Consider the following 21081-nt stretch of genomic DNA (forward strand, 5'->3'; position numbering starts at 1 on the left):
GAAGATGGTGGGATGCAGAAGAAGACAGTGGAATGTAATGTAACAGAAGACAGTATTATGTAGAGAGCAGAGTGAATTATAGAAGCCAGTAATTTTCTACTGCTTGACAAGTGGCAAATCAGAAATTCACCACAATTATAGGGAAAACCCAATCACAGTCAAATGGAAGTGGCCTTCCACTCTTCATGTCTACAATCACATTTGAACCCAACCCCTGATCATTAAATCAGGCTCAGTTCAGTTCAGAGATCGTTCCACCACACTCTCTCTGATTACAAGATGACAGTGGTGGCTGCATTTAGGTTTGGCGCCAGCTCACAAAATTGCCGTGCTTAGCAAACTACAGTATTATCCATCCCACAAAAACTAGCCGAAGCATGGACAAGAACAATAGAGTACCTGATTGTAGATGAGTGTTTGTTTCAACAGATAATCTGAGTTCCCACAATGCAACAGACAGTACATCTTTTACCACAACTTAAATAGCACTTAACTGACAATATACAGTGAAAGAACAAGAATCACAGGGTCAGGTTCTGAAGTAAAAGGGGCAGAGAAACCAAGGCCAATCAGGAGATTGCTAGTTAGACTTGTTCTCTTTTGTTCAAAAGCCTGCAGTATCGGGAATTCAGTTGTTTTATATTGCTTTATGAAATAGTTGGGTAGAGGTTGTAAAAAGGTTTAATCTATTAGTTGATATGTTTATCAAAGGTATACATTTAAATACTGTAGCAGAGTAAGATAAGGTCTGAAGGAGGGTAACCAGAAGAGGGTAGACATATTTGATCATTGGTATTGAAAGTGTTTTGTTATACAACCAATCATGCACTACCAAAGTGATCTGCAAATCATCAATGATGACACTCATGTTGTTGACATCCCATTTTTCCACTTGTGAGTTAATGCGCTATGTAAATGCCATCCAATATCGGGACATCTGTTGGACATGGCCAAAAGCTTTCTGTCCAGATGGTCCATTTTAGTATGTCTCTCTCTCTTTCTCCCTTCAATCACATTTATTTACCAACATAAATAACATATAAAATTGAACACATATTAGATGATAAATCAAAATCAAGACACATGAGCAACAGAAAACAAGGCAGTTTACAGTTGGGGTAGTATTATGTTTTGGTGCAGCCTATGTCCTTCCATATCACTTTGGGCAAAAACTGTCAGAATCAACACAAAATGTGTAATGCTGGAAATATTAAATATTTAAATATTAAATGGTGGAAAAGTAATTGGATTTGTAAATGTTTTTTTTTTAATTCACCCAGCATTTCACATAAACATGATGGAATGTTTTGCCGATTTGACAAAACAAACCGAATCCAATGAAAACATGATGTTCAGATGACATCTGTGGCCAGGCAAACTGGTGGTGACAGGACAAAATATCTCTAGCAAACTGGCCATACTAAAGTGGCACTTATTTCCACAAGGATTTCTAGTAACACTTGGGAGTGGTACAGCCAGGTGTTGAATGTCTCTAACCACTTATAAGGGGACCTTTGACCCCACACAAGTACAGAATGCTTTTGTTGTCTGACACCTACCAAGGTCAGATCAAACTAGTTGAGGGTGACTGTAGAAATCAATTACTAAAGGCAGTGATGTGTGGCCAACTGTCCGTGTCTAGCTGTGAAGGGAGGATTGTAAGGGCCAGGGAAAGACAAATAGATGGTGAATCAGGAACGAGGCTTAGCCGTTGTCAAGGATAATGAATGTTGGCAGCTGCTGTAAAGGGGAGAAGTCTTTTCAGACAAAAAGCTTGAGTTTTAATGGAGTCATCAAGAACTGTCAGTAAATCTCTAAGTATTTTTCCAATATAAATCTCTTGATCCTTGTAGATGGTAGCCATAGCCTGGAAGTGGGTATTACATAGTAAATTGCTGTGCCAAGATAACAGAGAGCATTCTAACAGGAACTAAACTCTCAATCAACTTGAAAATATAGCAGCACTTATAAGCATGAATCTAAATCACAGCAGGGGGACAGACAGCTTCTTTCAGGGGAATAAGAGTGTGTTTGTGTGTGTGTGTAGTTGTCTTAATTATTCTGCAAAGCAATGGCAATGTTTCTCCTATTTCTACTAATTCTAATAGCATTTCATTTTCATCAAAAACTGGATCCCTAAATTTCTCCCTGCTGTGTTTTCTTTCTCCATGTTTCTCTATGATTTAGTAGGAAGGTATTCTATAGAAGTCAAGGAAATATTTTGTAATAAAGATGGGGCAATAATGCCCTCTTGTGGAACTGTAGCATTATGACGGAAAGTTTATTTGGAGAAAAAAAAATACAAATGTCTGTAATAGATTCTATTTATTTAGTGAATACAATAAAATCATATCTTAATTAAAATTATTGCTAAGGTTTCTCTTACACAAACACACAGTACTATCCTGTACCTTTCTACAATACAAAAAGCTATTTGAAAACGATTTCTTCAGAGGCTGGAAATAATGTAGTAACAGTTTCTTTATTTCCTACATTACTACTGTACCATCATACTGGCCTTGATTTGTAGGTCCATGACACACACACCCACACACACAAATGCTCAGACAAGGACACTCACTCCCCACTCACACATATATGCTTGCACAACTAGGAAGACAATTAACAAATATTTAAGTCAAGTGTGTGGAATAAAACAACTATACATTTGATATGTCCCAACATTTTGAAAGCTATCATTTACATTTTTATTTCTAAAATCTACGACTCCCAATCTCCTAGGTGTTCACAACCACTATGCTGTTACATGTACAGTTTGAGTCCATCAATTCTTGGAATTTTGCAGGCCTAGGGGCTAAAGTGCATTGTCAAGGCGACCAGAGCCACTAGTGTTAGCCTAAATGATAACTAGCTTTAGCACAATTAATGGAAGTCAATAGGAACAGGTAGCATGCCAAGTGTTTCTGTAGACTTTCAATTATTGTGCTAATGCTTGTTCAAGGAATTCAAAGTATTCCTTTGAATATGCATTCTGGGATTTTTAGCCTCTGGTTGTAAAAGTGCCTCTTTCGTACCTTGTGTACAATGTCATATATGTGCCCCATGTCAAATAAAACCACCTGTTCTCAAACTTGACATTTCATAGCTATCTGAGGCACAGTATGATAAATGATTCTATATGCACATATAAACAACATATTACACATTTAGCACAAACTGAGAGGTTGTCAGTAATCCAGAAAAATCCCATAATACATCTTTACATGGATGGTTAAGAATACTGCTTAGTGAATTTCTGGTGAAACTCCTTTACTTTAGCCAGTAAGATCTTCAGCTTGTCTGTGGGTGGCAGAATGGTCATCCTGGAAAAAGGGGGATCAGAGATGTAAAGTAAATAATCTACTTCATGGCTTCATAAACTGTTACACATCTTGTTTCTTGAAAGAATACCAGTATATTGTAGAATATTTTCTTGACTGACATCACTTCTTTTCCACATACTTCAAATTTGAAACGGACCGCAAAAAGGGACAGTTTCACGTATTTTGACCGTCTTACTATAACATTGGTTGTGAAAACATACCTGAAGTGGTAGGTTCCCTCTTTCTGTCCAAAGCCACTTCCTGGTACCAGACAAATGCCAGTTTCCTCCAACATCTTCATACAATAGAACATGTCTGGAGCCTGGCCCAGTGCCTTGAAAGAGAAAGGGCTGTTAGTAGGGTATTAGAGCAGGTTTACACATACACTAGCTGTAGGGTTATATGTCCTCCATGCATTTACTGAAAGGGGAGGTTCATCTGTTTCTCATGAGGCCCTTTTTTGCTTGTAGTGGGAGCCCTAAAATCCCCCAAACTGTTTGGTTTCACTTAAGAGAAATCACATAATTCACAAGCTAAACTGTGGGATGAACATACTGGGAAATGGTCCATCCAGGTCAGCACAGATCATTAGACATTTAACTACAATGACAATAATAATTTGTGCACCAGGGCACAGGAGGCAGAGGAGTACACACCGTTTGGTCCAATAGATCGCTCTACTACATCGTTCTAATTGGATGTATGACTAATCCACTTTGAAGAACTGAATTACTAAAATGATTCTGTCATATAGCTAGCTTTTATAAATTAGGTAGCCAGCTACTACTAGCTTAGCTAAATAGATGAGGGGGGTACATAAATAACATTACATGATTCTCTGGGCACTGGCTGGCTAAAGAGACCAAAGAGCTGTCCAAGGATGTCAGGGACAACATTGTAGACCTACACAAGGCTGGAATGGGCTACAAGACCATCGCCAAGCAGCTTGGTGAGAAGGTGACAACAGTTGGTGCGATTATTCGCAAATGGAAGAAACACAAAAGAACTGTCAATCTCCCTCTGTCTGGGGCTCCATGCAAGATCTTACCTCGTGGAGTTGCAATGATCATGAGAGCGGTTAGGAGTCAGCCTAGAACTACACGGGAGGATCTTGTCAATGATCTCAAGGCAGCTGGGACCATAGTCACCAAGAAAACAATTGGTAACACACTACGCCGTGAAGGACTGAAATCCTGCAGCACCACAAGGTCCCCCTGTTCAAGAAGGCACATGTACAGGCCCGTCTGAAGTTCTGAGGTGAACAACTGAATGATTCAGAGGAGAACTGGGTGAAAGTGTTGTGGTCAGATGAGACCAAAATCGAGCTCTTTGGCATCAACTCAACTCGTCGTGTTTGGGAGAGGAGGAATGCTGCCTATGACCCCAAGAACACCATCCCCACCATCAAACATGGAGGTGGAAAAATTATGCTTTGGGGGTGTTTTTCTGCTAAGGGGACAGGACAACTTCACTGCATCAAAGGGACGATGGATGGGGCCATGTACCGTCAAATCTTGGGTGAGAACCTCCTTACCTCAGCCAGGGCATTGAAAATGGGTCGTGGATGGGTATACCAGCATGTCAATGACCCAAATCACACGGCCAAGGCTACAAAGGAGTGGTTCAAGAAGAAGCACATTAAGGTCCTGGAGTGGCCTAGCCAGTCTCCAGACCTTAATCCCATAGAAAATCTGTGGAGGGAACTGAAAGTTCGAGTTGCCAAACGTCAGCCTCGAAACCTTAATGACTTGGGGAAGATCTGTAAAGGGGAGTGGGACAAAATCCCTCCTGAGATGTGTGCGAACCTGGTGGCCAACTACAAGAAACATCTGACCTCTGTGATTGCCAACAAGGGTTTTGCCACCAAGTACTAAGTCATGTTTTGCAGAGGGGTCGAATACTTATTTCACTCATTAAAATGCAAATTAATTTATAACATTTCTGACATGCGTTTTTCAGGATTTCTTTGTCATTATTCTGTCTCTTACTGTTCAAATAAACCTATGTTTAAAATTATAGACTGATCATTACTTTGTCAGTGGGCAAACGCACAAAATTTGCAGGGGATCAAATAATCTTTTCACTCACTGTATATGCAGCTATTCATTGTAAACAGCATCAGTCAAATATATATTTTCGCACAATGGGACAATTTCTGAATAAAATTCGTCCCATTGTCCCACTATTTCTGAATAAAAATCTGATTTAACAAGGCGAGCATTTTATAACATGCTAAGACACATGTCATAACACACTAAGACGTGTTGGTAATACGTGGTAGTGATCCATCCCTAGGTGCCACTGAAGGGACAACCAATTTCCTCTGTGACAAAATTTTTGGTCAATATGCTAATTTAACGAGTTAGGGCCTTTAACTCAAGAAAGAAAAATAAAATATATCCAGGATTGTGTATTTCTAGTCCAATACTGTGTTCTAGCCGATACTGACCTTAGCTTCCTTGATTGCTTTCTCTGGCAGGCTGATTTTAGGGAAGGAGTACATGGCTCCCTGGACAGGGTTACAGGTGATCCCTGGCACAGTGTTCAGAATCTCCTTCGTCAGCTTGGCCTTCTCTGCCAGCAGACTCAGGGTCGCCGTGCGCTCCTGGACACACGGAAGACAATGTGAGTTGATTCCTGCATGAGCCACGCAAACCACCCTGTCAAGTTTAACAATCCGGTGAGTCATTTTGGATAGAAAATGTCTTCTTGATGAACATTACTGTAGAACCAAATGATTACCTTCATGAAGTTGTTGTAGGACGGTTCTCCTGGCTTTGGGGAATTGACTACCAGGTCCATAAGGGCCTGACCGGGAACGGGCGGACACAGTCTTACCGACACCAGCTTAGTGAGCTGGGCTTTCACCTCTGGGTCCATGTTTATCACCTCCATGTAACCCCCACGGAAACCACACCTGCCAGGCAGGAATTGTTGATATGCTGAGTTACACTGCTGAATATTGCGTTTGAGCTTTATGCAGGAAAGCCTGCAGGTTATAAATCAGTCCTCATGACCTTTTGGTTTAGGTTGTGAATGATGGAAAGAGGTATGAGAGAGGCAGGGGTGTTGCATTTCTACACAGTTGAAAAAGTCTTAACTAAAATGCAAATTGGCACCGTTGCCTTAGCGCCAACAACCTCAGTCTATAGGGGGACTTTAGAGGTATTCGCTGCTATGCTCAGCAACAGGATAAAACCTTGAGTTTGGTTCAATGTCAAGTTAAACAGCAGTTACCTAGCAAAAGGATTTGCTGTGCAGCCATCTCTCCCTGTGCAAGGTTCTAAGAAAATGTCCTACATCTGTGTCAATGTGCTTTTCATAAAGCCACCTACAAGGGGGTGGACAAAATAAAGGAAACACCTCGGCCATTGCGTCCAAAAATGGGTGCAAACACTACCTCCCTCATCCCTCAAACTGTAGGCTTTCTTCTTGAGGAATGGTGTAATATTCCACTACACACAGCACTGCTGGCTCAAGCCTTTTGGGGGCCCTAAGCAAGATTTCATTTGGGGCCCTCACTCCCCTATCGGTCGGGGCTTCCCTAGCAGTCGGGGCCCCATAGCAGTCAGGGGCCCTAAGCAACCGCTTATGCCTGGACTGGCCCTGACACACAGTTTAGGATTTAAAAGACAGCATTCCAAGAAGGATTAGAGCTGTTCTGATGGCAAATAGTGGCCCTACTCCTTATTATGTAGTTGATATTAATACACTGTACGGTGTGTGTTTTTTGGTGATTAAACAAGCCTGTTTTACATTAATGGTGTCGGCCAGCACCATTCTCTGCCATACACAATTGCCGCCCAGGAAAGAGCAGTAGAGAGAGGAAATATCTTACTCTCCCATATAGCACTTGGATGTGGAGTGGAAGGAGGCCAGCTCCACAGTGTTGGAGTACTGTGGTCCCATCTCAAACAGAACCTTCTTAAAGGAGTGGAACTGGCAGCCCTCTGCATACACATTGTCCTGGTACACCTGGCAGGAACAGAGGTTGGGCTGTTAGTAGAACACCTGATGGTGAAAACGTGTCAAAGTGGTCATTTTACCTCATCAGCCATCAGGAAGAGATGCTCCTTAGCAGCAAAACGGATCACATCCTCAATGCACTGCCTGCTCTGGACCTGACCTATCACAGATTACGAGAGGAATAGTTTCAAATCCATACGGGCAGAACTGGACATATTATTTTATGTCTCATTAGGAGGGATCTACAGTGCTGTCTTTTTACAAATATATATCTGTTCAACACTTACAGATAAAGGTAACCAAAGGAATAAGATAAAAAATAAGAATGACACTTTGCAATCATTTATACAATTACAATAAACATAAATGACATATCATTGTGCTAAAAGAAACCACTAACGCTCTTCATTTATAATCCAATCAAATTGCTTAACATAGAATCATGTAGACCAGAACAGGCGAAAAACAAGGAAAATATCTAACCCTTTAATTGTTAGCTACATACCAGTCGGGTTTCCAGGGTTAATGACACACAGGGCTTTGGGGTTGCAGTACTTCCTGGCCTCCGATAGGGAGCGCTCTAACTCACTGACGTCCATGCTCCAGCACTTATCCTCATTCAGGTAATAGTTGACCTGCACAGCGGCCAGCTCAGCCAGGGCAGCCGAGTACAGAGGGTATTGCGGGATGGAGATCATCACCCCTGTCCTCGTTGGGCCCTCGCCACACACCAACAGCTTTAGCATGGTCTTAAAAAGAGACAGGGACACAGTTGGCGGGGATGACTTGTCGTTCAGTCTGTCAATTCATTAAGACCAACAGGCGTTACCGTCGATGGATGACAGAATGATTGACTGACGGGGGCTTCTATCTATCAGTCCTTAATTCTCCCATTCTGTCCTATCGTTCATCGGCAGTGAGTAGGTTAACTGGAGTGAGTTGTTACCACAATGCCATCGCTGGCGCCAGTGGTGAGATAGATGTTGTCCGGGTCACAGGGGACACCTCCGTCCCGGCACTCAATGTAGCGAGCCACATCCTGCCTCACGCATTCTATACCCTGACTGGCACTGTACGCACCTAAGAGAAGGAGAGAGAGACACACAGAGATGGAGACAGAGAGATGGAGACGGAGAGATAGAGACGGACAGAGATGAAGACAGACAGAGACACAGAGACACAGAGACAGAGACACAGAGAAACAGAGACGAAGACACAGAGACACAGAGAAACAGAGACGAAGACATAGAGACGAAGACACAGAGACGGACACACAGACACAGAGAGAGACACAGAGACACAGAGATGGAAACCGATATACAGAGACAGAGAAACAGACAGAGACACAGAGATGAAGACAGACAGAGACAGACAGAGTGAGACACAGAGAGAGAGACAGTGAGAGACAGAGACAGCGAGTGGAAGGTTGTTCATTGCTTACACAGACAACCAAAAGGCTGACCAGGGAATATTTGCTGACATGGGTGTTCGGTATTCTTGCTTTTTTAACAATATTTCCAATTCCCAATCCCTCAAGAAGCAACATACCGATACTACTCCCTCCACAAGCCTGCAGAATCCGGCGTGCTCTGTTTTTGGCATCCTCCGGAAACATGTTGTCTTTCAAGAGTTCTGGGTAAGAACAGAGTGCCAGGACCTTGAAGATGGCAGGAAAAGGTCAAAATAAGACAGAAGCAGTTGTTGCAAAAATCTGCATAAAACACCTGGTGACGCTGCTGTAAAAAGATACCTCACCTTTGCAATTGATACGCTGATGAACAGTATAACAAAGGAAATCTATGGACACACAACGATTTGAAAAAACTATGTTTTCAGATCAAGGATTTGGAACACCAACAAACCTGTCGGAAGAAGGTGATTGGCTGCTGGCCCATGGCGTGGGCATCGCCAATGTTGGCCTTGATAACCTCAGTGAAGGGCTTTTTTACTCCCTAAAGGACACAAATGGGTGAGAGGAAGAAGAAGGATCAAAACATTAGATAGAAATAGATGGATGAATTCAGGTACTTCTAGGGTTCTACTGGTGCTGGAATTAACCAATTCTAAATAATCATGTGAGTAATAGTGTCCCTCTCTAAATATGACATGAGTATGACGTTACTTCCTCCTGAATGATGAGGTCCTCGCCTACTGGACTTAATCTACTGGACTCATCACTACTCTAATGTCAACCACCTCAGGAAAAAATGAAGGTGCCCTTCTACTGTAGTCATGCTATCACAGAACAAACAAGAGCTCTGGCAAGCTTGGGGTCAGATAGTATATCTGTGTTACTCTTTCCCTCCTTCTTTCTCTCTCTGTCAAACTAAGTAAATAACCCTTAGTAAAAGCCAAATAACTCTTTAATAATTTCCCTTAAATCCCTTAAAGTACAAACAAATTTAGCTATTGTCTTTACGGGGAGAAATTCCTTCAAACTACCTAAAATTCATTGTTTCAATATGTGCTGTCCCCTTCCCTTGCTTTTAAAGTCATTTGTATGTTAGGGAGCAGAGTGGAGGAAGTCAAAGCAAGATGTTGTGAAATTTCAGCCTAGAAATACTGCCAGGGAATTACTGTGTTTAGAGCACAATGAAATCCCCACAGTTCCTCACTGCATGGAAGGCTTATCAGTGTTACATCAGCTAGTTTCCAGCTGGAGAAATAGACGACTAGTAGTGTAGCTAAAGCAGGTGTCAACTGCAGAGTACAAAAAAACTGGCAAAACCTACAATAGTACTACAAAAGGAGGTAACATATTGTATTTTACAGTACTGGTCAACAGAAACAGGGGGTAGCTTTCCATAGCCTTTTCTCTTTTTTATATTCTCATACTTATCTACTTCTTAGAGAATATTTGTAAACAATATGTCAACAAGCTGAAAAGCATATCCTTCTGAATGAGCAATAAGACACTACTTCTAAGGGGGTGTCCAGATCTTTGGTATTTTACAACAAGGACAGTGGATGGGGCCACAAGTTAGCATAACAGCTCTGCTGTTGTTCTACCAAGCAGAGACATGTATGCATTCAATCTAATTGGACCAGTTGAACCAGCAATGATCACCAGAGTTCCTAACAGAAAAGAAACCTCCTACACTCCCATTGGTCACGTAAAAGAGGTGTTCCTCAATCTAGACCAATTACAAACAGCAGGGATAGGGACACCAAGTGAATACAAAGGACACAAGGGTACAGAAGGAGCAGCCTGCATTTTATTATAAAACAAAACACATTTCTATCCCAAGATTCATCATTCATGCTGAGACAGAAAAGTTAAATTTTTGTATTAGACATTTCCCAGACGCGGACTGGGATTTTTGTTCTTACATAGCACAATAACAAAATAAAGTAATATTCAGAAGAAAGTATTTTATTCCAGGTCTTTTTTGTATGCAATTTATAATAACTGAACACCATAAATATTTAGAAATCATTAACTAATTATTTCTTATAAAAAATCAGTCAAGTGTATTTGGGGGGCCACAACTAGTGTGGGTATTTTATACTTTATACATACTTTATTGTTTTGAGTGCAGTTAAATTTCTAACAATGATACATATGCAGTTGGAAGACTTTTTAACAGTGCCTAATGGTTTCAAATGGCCCCTAAAACATCAATGGACAAGAAAATATATTGTACAGGTTATTGGAAAACAGTGACACTTGCAATAGTGTGAAGGGATAATGCTGAGTAAAACAACAGTTTTGTCAGAAAATGCTAACCTAAGCATTTAGGTGCACAGACCTTTCTACCAAACCTAAGTGAGGATTGCTGTCAAACCTTAGAGTAGTGTAACCTCGGTCAACCCAGAACAAAAATATTGTGTAATGTGGTCAACATTGTGATTTAGAAATCATGTTCATGAAGTCTCCACCCATGAAGACCAAGTGCAGTCAAAATTCTGAATGTTTGGCCATTTCACTGCAACTTAATTACAGTAAGGCAAATGTTCTGCGGAAATAATTTGATATTAATTTATAACGGCTGCATTGGGCTTTCAAGGGTCAAAGTGTGCAACTCTATTGCACAATCCGACTGCAGTCTCCATGGAGATTCGAAAGGCTGTACAAGGCAGGTCATCGGCCATGTCTAGTCTGGTCCCAGATCTGTTAATGAACCAGAGATGGTAGACAGCATAAACCATGCTAGTGCCTGGCCTCCTGTTCACTGAATGTCTTGACAAGGTTGTTTTGTGTTGTTTTCTAGTTTTTAAGTGTCGTTTTTCACGAAGGCAATTAAGTATTCTTATGTATCAGAACATTTTCCTGAACTTGAACATTGTAGTTTCATTGTAGAACATATTCATTATCTGAGCCTGTACTGTAGGTTTGTGTGTCAGTAGGAGAAAAATGAGATGTCTGAAAGTGGGTGTTTTTTCCTATTAGACAAAACCAAGTTAGTGAATGAAAGCTTTGTGTACCGTTCTTGGGAAAGAAACCCAACACTCAGAGGTGCTCTGTGTGAAAAGCAGGAATTCAAGAGAAAAAAAACACACCCAAGGCATGGCCATGTTAAACATGGAATAACCTGCCCCACCTGATACAAAATATATAAACCCTTTGACGCATATGATTACACCGGTTTGATCAGGCTAGAGTGGCCCCTGAAGAGTACAATCACACCGGTGTGATCCGGCTAGAGTGGTCCCTGAAGAGTACGATCACACCGGTGTGATCAGGCTAGAGTGGTCCCTGAAGAGTACGATCACACCGGTGTGATCAGGCTAGAGTGGTCCCCTGAAGAGTACGATCCCACCAGTGTGTCCTGGCTAGAGTGGTCCCCTGAAGAGTACAATCACACCGGTGTGATCCGGCTAGAGTGGTCCCTGAAGAGTACGATCACACCGGTGTGATTAGAACGTTTTGTTAGAACGCACCATTAGAACGTCTAGGTACGAGTGATGCAACAATCACTTTTCAGACCGCGCTTTTATTTGCTCACCATGAAGGGTTACTTAGCCCTAACTACCAACACGCACCCACTACCAGCGGTCATATTTTGCTAAAACAAACATAATACATCTGACACAAAAACAAATGATATTATCAACTAGAACAACTCAGTGCTTGACTTGGGCTGGAACGATCCGGAACGGTGTAATAACTGAGAAACTGTTAGCGGATGTTAGCTGAAGATTGTTATAGCTGTTAAAATAACTTCAAATTAGTTTATCTTGGCTCTTAAACTCTAAGGATTTGAAACCATCCAACACCAAGTTATGAAATTCTTCTTAGAAAATTCTCATTTAGTTTGTCTTGTGTCTTTGGCTGGGATGTTTGAAGAGAAAAGAGGAGAAAATCTATGAATTTTACTAAAGCCATAGGGGCATCTGGTAAAGGTCACCGTAGTTATACATAGTTACTACTGTATTACAGACACTTCAAACCTTTTACATCATTTCCTAGTAAACGCTTCAATGTTGAACACACTAGACTGGACTCTGGAAACTATCTGTGGCCTTACTTGACATTTCCACATAGAAATCTGAACATTATTTTGTAAAAACATTGACTGATCATGTGGATCAAGAATAGTTGACATACAGTTTTTGACATTTCTATCTTTAAAGCATTATTGAGAATAATTGTTTTCAACTTTAGTTAAACAGCTAAGCCAATTGAGAACCGATTCTAATTCACAGTTTATTTTTCAAGACAACATTCAGTTACACATGGAGAAGAGATGAATATATTACAGCATATACTGTATATACAGCTGTATTTGCAGCGGTCTCTTCATTTTAACCCTTCTGTTCCTCACTCAAAACCTTTCTTTTGAACTTTTTTGGAAAGGAATGACAAAGGTGCAGTGGTCTCTTAGGTTTTTCCAGAGCTGTAAATATATACACTGATGAGCTTAAACATTATGACCACCTGCCTAATATGCAGATTGAGATCTGGGAAATTTGGAGGCCAGGTCAACACCTTGAACATCTTTTTCAAACCATTCTTGAACAATGTGTGCTTTGTGGCAGGGTGCATTATCCTGCTGAAAGAGGCCACTGTCATCTGGGAATATACTGTTGTCATGAAGGGTTCACCTGGTCTGCAACAACGTTTAGGTAAGTGCCACATGTCAAAGTGACATCCGGATGAATGCCAGTTTTTCCCAGAAGAACGTTACCCAGAGCATCACACTCCCTCCACCGGCTTGCCGTCTTTCCATCGTGCATCCTTGTGCCATCACTTCCCGAGGTAAACAGCGCACACGTACATGGCCGTCCATGTGATGTAAATGAAAACGGGGTTTCATCGGACCAGCCTTCTTCCAAGGCTCCATGGGCACTCTGATCTGTCCGTGGCTACCCAGCCCCATACACAGCAGGGTGTGATACACTGTGTGTTGTGACACATTCCCGTAAACATCATTAATGGTTCATTTTCTGTGACTTGTGCCACAGTAGACCTTCTGTCGTTTCGGATCAGATGGCTTTGCCTTCGTTGGACTCAATGAGACTTGGGCGCCCTGTCACACGTGTGAATGCTGTTGGTAGGTACTCACTACTGACCGGGAACACCCCACAAACCTTGCTGTTTCAGAGATGCTCTGACCCAGTTATCAGGGCCATAACCACTTGGCCCTTGTCAAAGTCACTCAGGTCTTCACTCCTGCCCATTTGTCCTGAACGCAACACGTTGACGAGAACTGATTATTCTCTTACCATCTAATCTACCCAGTCCTTGACATGTGCCCTTGTTAGGAGATTATCAACATAATTCGCTTCACCTGTGTGTGGTCATTATGTTTGGCTCATCAATGTATCTGTATATACACCATATATACAGCTCCGGAATGTTTTTGGAAAGGAAGGTTTTAAGTGAGGGACAGAAGGGTTGAAATTAAGAGACCACTGCAAATTGAACACTTCTGTTCCTCACTAAAAACTTTCCTTTTCAAATATTTTGGAAATGAAAGAAAAAGGTACAGTGGTCTCTTAATTTTTTCCGGACCTGTATGTGTATATACAGATTAATGATGTGTTTAGCAGGTAAAGTTATCTGACAGCAGCTCAGGCTATGTTTTTGAAGGAGTAAGAACTGATGAATGTGTCGCGATTACTGAACATAATCGCAAATCATTAAGGACCAATACCACAGGGATATGTTGATATTGCTTGTACTAGGACTGCTGATATAATCATACTGAACTTAACTGTGGTTTACAAGTTAGTTACATATTTATGTAATTCCTGTAATGCTGGGTTGAAATAATTTTACAGTCTCAACTCTAGGTAGCTACATTCCGAAGGAAGGTTGGAAAATCACTATAACCTTGCTTGTCTTTAAGTATTCATGGTGGTGGTATCAGAGTTTTTATAGGGTGTGTGTTATAGTGACATAGTTACATTTAAGGGGGAGTGAAGTTATTGCAGTGATTTATGTGGGGTTAGTATAGTATAGAGAAATAATACTGTAATACTTTATCAAGCCATTTAAAGTGTTTTTACATATATACAATATCCCCTTTAAATGCATTGGAATTTATCCAAATATTGCTGTAGAGTGAGAAAGTGTAAGTACTATAAAAAAGCATTTTTAAAGCAAAAAAGCACCATAACATCAAAGATCTAACACTACATTCTACAGTGGGGCAGACTTCCTTATCTGCAAAGGTACACCCTTCTTGAAACACCAAACCCACTTCTGGTGTGTGTGGCCAAAGAAATGACCATGGCACCCATGGAGTCAATGCGCATTAGTGTCCTGTATCAGGCAGATGTACCACTGTTCCACAGATTATTTTATTTATTACCTTAATAGTGTGAAGTGGTATAAGTAGGTATTTAGCTATTTGTTTGTACCCATTGCTTATGAAATTTAACAAACATTTCTCTCCTCTGATTTGTGAGTTTTTTTGCCCTTCACCCTTGGTGATGGATGACAAATGAATGCTACAATACAATTCCTTAAGACAGAGATGTAAAACTAAAATATCAATGCATATTTCCTTTTGTTGGATTTCATTCTTAAGAACCCTTAGGATTATATAGTTGTACCATCTTTTTTGGCCTAAAATATTGCTAATGCACTGTGTTTATTTCATACAGGATTATTTCTGCTTATCTTTATAACTCTTTTGCAGGTGACTGTGTATGTATGTATATCATAAATGCAAATGTATTTCACATAATGTCACAAGTAGAGAGGGGGCTGACTGGATGAATTATTAAGGGAGTTAAAGGTGATCATGGTATTGGTCTCCCAGATCAAGTGAGCATCTGACCTTTGAAGATATTAAGTCATCGTGGGAAGTCAGACATTTTAAATATATAAGGCTGAAACAGTTGACAGACGACTGAAGTGAATCTCCGTTTGCTGTTTGACTGGTGGACTTTGACCTCAATGCTCCGAGAAGAACTCTGATACTGTATAACAGAACAAACACTGACGAGGGGGGGGGGGGGGGCGTGAGGGAGGGAGGGAGCGTGAGGGAGATAATTTGTGGGAGTGTGTGCATGTGTGTCTGTGAGTGTATGATCTTGAACCTTATATAAGGTGTTGTCTCATAATTGCGTTTGCCTTCATTGCACATCTATACATTCCACTTGTAATGTACATATACTTAATACTTGTAAATACTTGTTTTTCTACATTTTCTGCCCTCCTCTATTTGCACTTCTGGTTAGATGCTAACTGCATTTCGTTGTTCTGTACTTCTACTGTTCAATTACAATAAAGTTGAATCTAATCTAATAAATGTTGAAACAGCATCTGTAGCTGTGAAAAGCAGACCTGTAGCTTCCTATATGCAACTGGCCTGCCTTCAAAATGAACAGAACAACGGAAGACTTACAAGATCCAGTCAGAGATTATTTTGTCACTGTTGGTAAAAGTGACACTGTCAAGCCAAAAAGGTACAAAACTGTAAACTACTTCATGAATGTGACAATTTGTGCCCCATGTCATCATAACCACTTCCTTTCCAACTTGAAATGATATGGATTAAGGAGGTATGATAGTAATTATATAGGTAGATTATGCACATATACATAATTACATATTACACATCCAGCCCAAAATAGGAGATAGAAAACCTTTTTAAATTGTTGGTTTCTCTGTTTCAATGTATGTTTCAGTTTCAACGCACTCTCCACATGAACTAATTGCACCAGTCTGTCAGGTTTCCTGTGGTCTCACTGGCTTCGTTTTTCTTGATTTGCAACTGGGCAGCCTCACACAAGCAGCCTTTTAGGCAAATAGTTTTGTTAATTGACTTAGCCTACCTCTTTTAGCTCCTTCTCGATCTGAACCGCACGCTGCACAATGGGTCCACGTACCGCATACTCGACCTTCTTCACCGTGGGGTTCATGGTGTGGATGGTCAACACCTTGTCCCGGGTGAACACTGCTTTGTCAGTCATTTTATCATGGGCAACTCCACTGATTCCTGAAAGCGCTCTAATCTGTGAAGAGAAATTAGACAGCGGAGAGAGGATCTTCATTGAGCGAACCCCGGAGGCGAGGTACCCCGCAGCATATCGGGCATCATTTACTCTGGTAAAAACACACACGCTACGGGACGGCATCATTAGTCCTACGCGCTATGGGAATAGTTGTAAAGTGGTGCAATCAGCCGACCACCCCAACGCTAAATTAATACTAACAGACTGCCAACTAGTTGTGCAATTGAAAAACTTTCAAGTAGACCTGACCTTTGAACCCAATTAAGATAGGAAAAATCTGTTATTCAGATTGGTGCTCTCTTTTAAACCTGAAATTGTATTCAGCAGAATGAAAGAATGAACGCATTGTAACATTACACCCCCATACACCCCTTCTGTGAGTTCCATCCAAACTCCATCCCCTCCCTCCCTATACGCACCGATAAGTTGTCAGTCACTGTTGGATGTCCGGTTACCGAGACGACGGACACAAGCGATGAACCTATGCGATATGTCCGTGGGCAGCCTCTAACGTTCTCCCTTTCCGTGAAAACTCGATTTCTTTCGTCAGTAAATAAACCACCTACAGCTAAACTTTAGGGAGGAGACAGCGGACCAGGCCATTTTGAAGATATTATGGGTAACTCCTCCTATTTGGCCTCAAGCCTAGTCCTTCACTACTTGGAGCAGATCATTTACACTGAATGTGCGATGTGCTAGACACGTTTTAGTTATGTCTTGTTAAGACGTTGCTGTTTCAGCCGACCATTAGCCTATACCATTTGTATATCTGATAACGCAAAAAAACAAACATACAGTAGATATAAGTTCATATGGCCTATTCCGTTTCTGTCCCCACTAAATGTACATAATTAAGCGGTCTAATTAAGTTCAATCGATCCAATACATTTTACAAATACCCAGTCTAAAATGCCAATCAGCAAACATCAGCAAGAAGGAAATTGATGCACAGTCGCTAGAAAAAAAGCCTTAACAGGCAGCCAGTGTAAAGAGGCTATACTGGAATAAAGTGATACATTCTTCGTTCTTGTCAAGATTCTAGCATCCGCGCTTAGCAATAATTTAAGTTGATTTGGTGGCTCATATGGTGGCGGGAGAGAAAAGCATTGCAATAATCTGAAGTAACAAAAGCATGAATTACTTTTTCAGCATAGTTTGTTGACATGGTTTCGGAAAAAGGCCACTGTTGAAGTATATTTTATATGTTCACCAAAAGATAGATCAGGTTCTAAAGCTTTTTGGGAGATGACTGTACAACCATCCAGGTTCATTGTGAGATCTGAAATTGTTTCATAGGACTAAAAATTGTAATTGAAGGCGTCCAGGTTAGGCAATATTGCGGCTAACATTTTAGAACTGTGTGTAATCTGCATCACAACTGCTGCGCATGCAACAACGTATAGGATATTTGTGACAGTAAACAAGTCAGTAAACAACAGGATATGTTCATCCACTGTTCTAAAATGTTATTTCACTGGTAATAGACAAGGTCATTTAGCGCTGTACGCATAGTGTGTGTAGTGTGTAAATGGGACACTTCTCAAATACTGTGAAAATGGAACGCATGCGAAGATGTACAGTGAAAAGCAGAAATGTCCCACTATGCAAATTATCCCATTGTAACAATAAACACCCTATGTGATTCGTTTCTGAGTCCCGACGGGTCTCACGTGAAGCCTGAGGTATTCTAGGAATGTAGGAACAAGGATAGGCCTGCAAGGAAGTAAGCAGAGACCATCTCTGGAAAACTGGAACGGGGTCACAGCTGTCAAACCTATCATGCTGAGGAAACTCTGCATCTATCCTTATACTCCAGAAAGAAGTACACACATAATTTATACACGCACAATTAAAAACACTTGCTCTATGTTACTTACTAGTGCTTCATATGTCTAAAAATGTAGTCCATTCAATTTCCATTTAGCTTTATTATTATTTACATCTATGATAACTGGGGCTTTCAACATGCCCCAGATTCAATCTTTAACATTATTCTTCTCATTATTATTATTTGGATCACTACTTCTGCCACTGCTTTTAAGCTCGAGATGCCATTCAACAATGTTAAGAATGGTTTGGAATAGTGTGATCTATTAATTCGCTTGATAGCTTATATACTTTTATTGCAATTTTTAAACTTTAATTAACTTCAGTCAGATTTATTAAATTGGTTTTCTTCATTGACTTTAACTATATCATGTTCTCTTTTACTATGTAAGCTACAGAGACCAAATCAACTTTACATGTTTTGACTATCCCAACTAAAATTGCTTCAAAGCGTATTTACTATGACAACATAACTTTTCATACCTTTGCATATTTACCATTAATTAACCAAAAATTTTATCTTGTGAACTGTTCAAACTAGAGCAAATTTACTAAGTTTTATTCAGATGTTTATCTGCCAACTTAAAATGGGTATTTGGCTATGACGAAATAAATGTATATGCATTTGCATATATAGCTTGAATTAACCCTAAAACTGTACATTCGAAAACTTATTTTGAAAGTGTGAAAACAAACCTGAGTAACTTTACTTGTAAATTCCAAAATTAGTTATTTTTCTTGTTTCATGTGAACTTGCAAATAAGCATTTTATTGTCTATAATAAGCTGGTAAGTGTATATTTCATCATTATTGGAAAGGTGGGCTCTGAAATGTCTTTAAAAAATATAATACTTCGTTTTGAAGACATGTCCTACAAAGCACTTCTGAAGCCAAGCCATTTTATTTTATTTTTACAACACTCGCCCATCCAGGAAGTACTCGCTGGCATGTATATACAGGAGAACACAATACCAGACAAACGACCAAAATGTAGTTTGGGGAGCCTGCCCTACAAGAAGAGGTTACTGGAGTGCAATTAGGCAAGGCAATTCCTTCCCAAAACAACCCCAGTTAGTACTGGGCCAATTCACACCGTCACATGCCAGGCCCCCAGGTATTGTTGCTATGGTATGACCAGGATTTGAAATCTAAGAAACATTTAAATATTTACAAAATCATATAATGATAATTCTGATATAGTGTATATCCAGTTAATGTATTATCCATAATGTTTCTTATTTGCTTTACATATCCAAAATGTCAATATTTAGAAGTCAGCTTTTTGAAGTATACACCAGCCCCAATGTGCACTACATCAAACAGACACATCACATGTTGTTTGTTTGTACTTTGTCCATTCTGTGAAGCAATGTTGAGATTTTGTTTACAACTGTAAAGTCCATAATGATGGAAATGCTTGTATGACATAAACTTAAGTACTTAAGTAATTCTTTAAATTTGCCTTATGACTGAAATTGGTGGTTGGTTGCTGTAGAAAACACAGAAATTAGATCATCTCTACACTAATTTTCTAAAGGCTGCTTTACCCATGTGTTTTCTTGCCTAACCCATTGGTTTCTGGGACTTATCAGAGAAGTAAAAATGTTGGTTACATTCCAGAAATCACCGGAGAGGTTATCAGATTCAGACTCATTGCAGAGACATTTGTGAGATTCCAATTTAGCTAAAGCATTGAGTTTGGATAGCCAGGCAGCTTTCAATATACACTGCGTGCACAATTATTAGGTACATGGTATTTCTCAAGATTTATTTTATTGTTGAAAAATCACAATGTTTTATGTCAATCCAAAATATCCTTGTTCCTCAAACCTGAATGTTTAACAAAGGAAAAGTCGGTTTTGATCTTTCTCTGGGGAATATACGTGTGCACAATTATCAGGCAACAATTGGTATGCAGAATTATTAGGCAACTAAATTACAAAAAGTTGTTTCTCCCAATTCACTTGTTTATTCTCAATTTGTAAAGTAAGTTTAACAAATAAGTAACACAAAATGACAATTAATAAAAATGTTTGTCTTTTTCTAAATATTGTGTGACCAATATAGCCACTCTTCCTTGCCATAATTGCCATGAGCCTTCCATCCATGGAGTCTGTCAGTTTCTTGATCTGTCATGACCAACTTTCGCTGAAGCAGCAACCACAGCCTCCCAAATGCTGTTCAAAGAGGTGTATTGTCTTCCCTGTCTGTAAATCTCACGTTTTTAAGAAGGGTCCACAAGTTCTCAATAGGTTGTAAGTCAGATGAGGAAGGGGGCCCGGTCATTATTCGGGCATCTTTGAGGCCTTTGCTGGCTAGCCAACAGTGGACTACTTGGATGCATGTGATGGAGCATAGATCATGGCCTTCTTGAATGCTGAGGACCTCTTCTTGTACTACTGCTTGAAGAAAGTATCTTCCAGAAACTGGCAGTAGGTATGGGAGTTGAGTTTCAGTCCATCTTCAACCCAAAAAGGTTGTACTACCTGATCCTTAATGATAGCATCCTATACCAGTACCCCTCCTCCACCTTGCTGGCGTCTGACTCGAAGTGGTG

General features: G+C 40.3%; 1 protein-coding gene across 2 annotated transcripts; it reads right to left on the bottom strand.

Moving 5' to 3' along the window:
- Positions 1-2306: 2306 nt before the first annotated feature.
- On the bottom strand, positions 2307-17270 carry gpt2l (glutamic pyruvate transaminase (alanine aminotransferase) 2, like). Of its 2 annotated transcripts, XM_010886686.3 has the most exons (12): positions 17117-17270; positions 16518-16697; positions 9152-9241; positions 8838-8946; positions 8236-8369; positions 7795-8038; positions 7370-7449; positions 7162-7298; positions 6066-6240; positions 5773-5928; positions 3545-3657; positions 2307-3323 (listed from the first exon to the last, which is right to left on the bottom strand). In XM_010886686.3, exons 2-12 carry the CDS (start codon positions 16653-16655, stop codon positions 3233-3235), a joined length of 1467 nt encoding a protein of 488 aa, XP_010884988.1. In that variant the 5' UTR covers positions 16656-16697; positions 17117-17270; the 3' UTR covers positions 2307-3232. The 2 variants fall into 2 exon arrangements, with proteins under 2 accessions (XP_010884988.1, XP_010884980.1); XM_010886678.4 differs by lacking the exon at positions 17117-17270 and having other exon boundaries at positions 16518-17057.
- Positions 17271-21081: the final 3811 nt, after the last annotated feature.

The sequence above is a fragment of the Esox lucius genome, chromosome 3, assembly GCF_011004845.1.
Source record: "Esox lucius isolate fEsoLuc1 chromosome 3, fEsoLuc1.pri, whole genome shotgun sequence".
Lineage (NCBI taxonomy): Eukaryota > Metazoa > Chordata > Actinopteri > Esociformes > Esocidae > Esox > Esox lucius.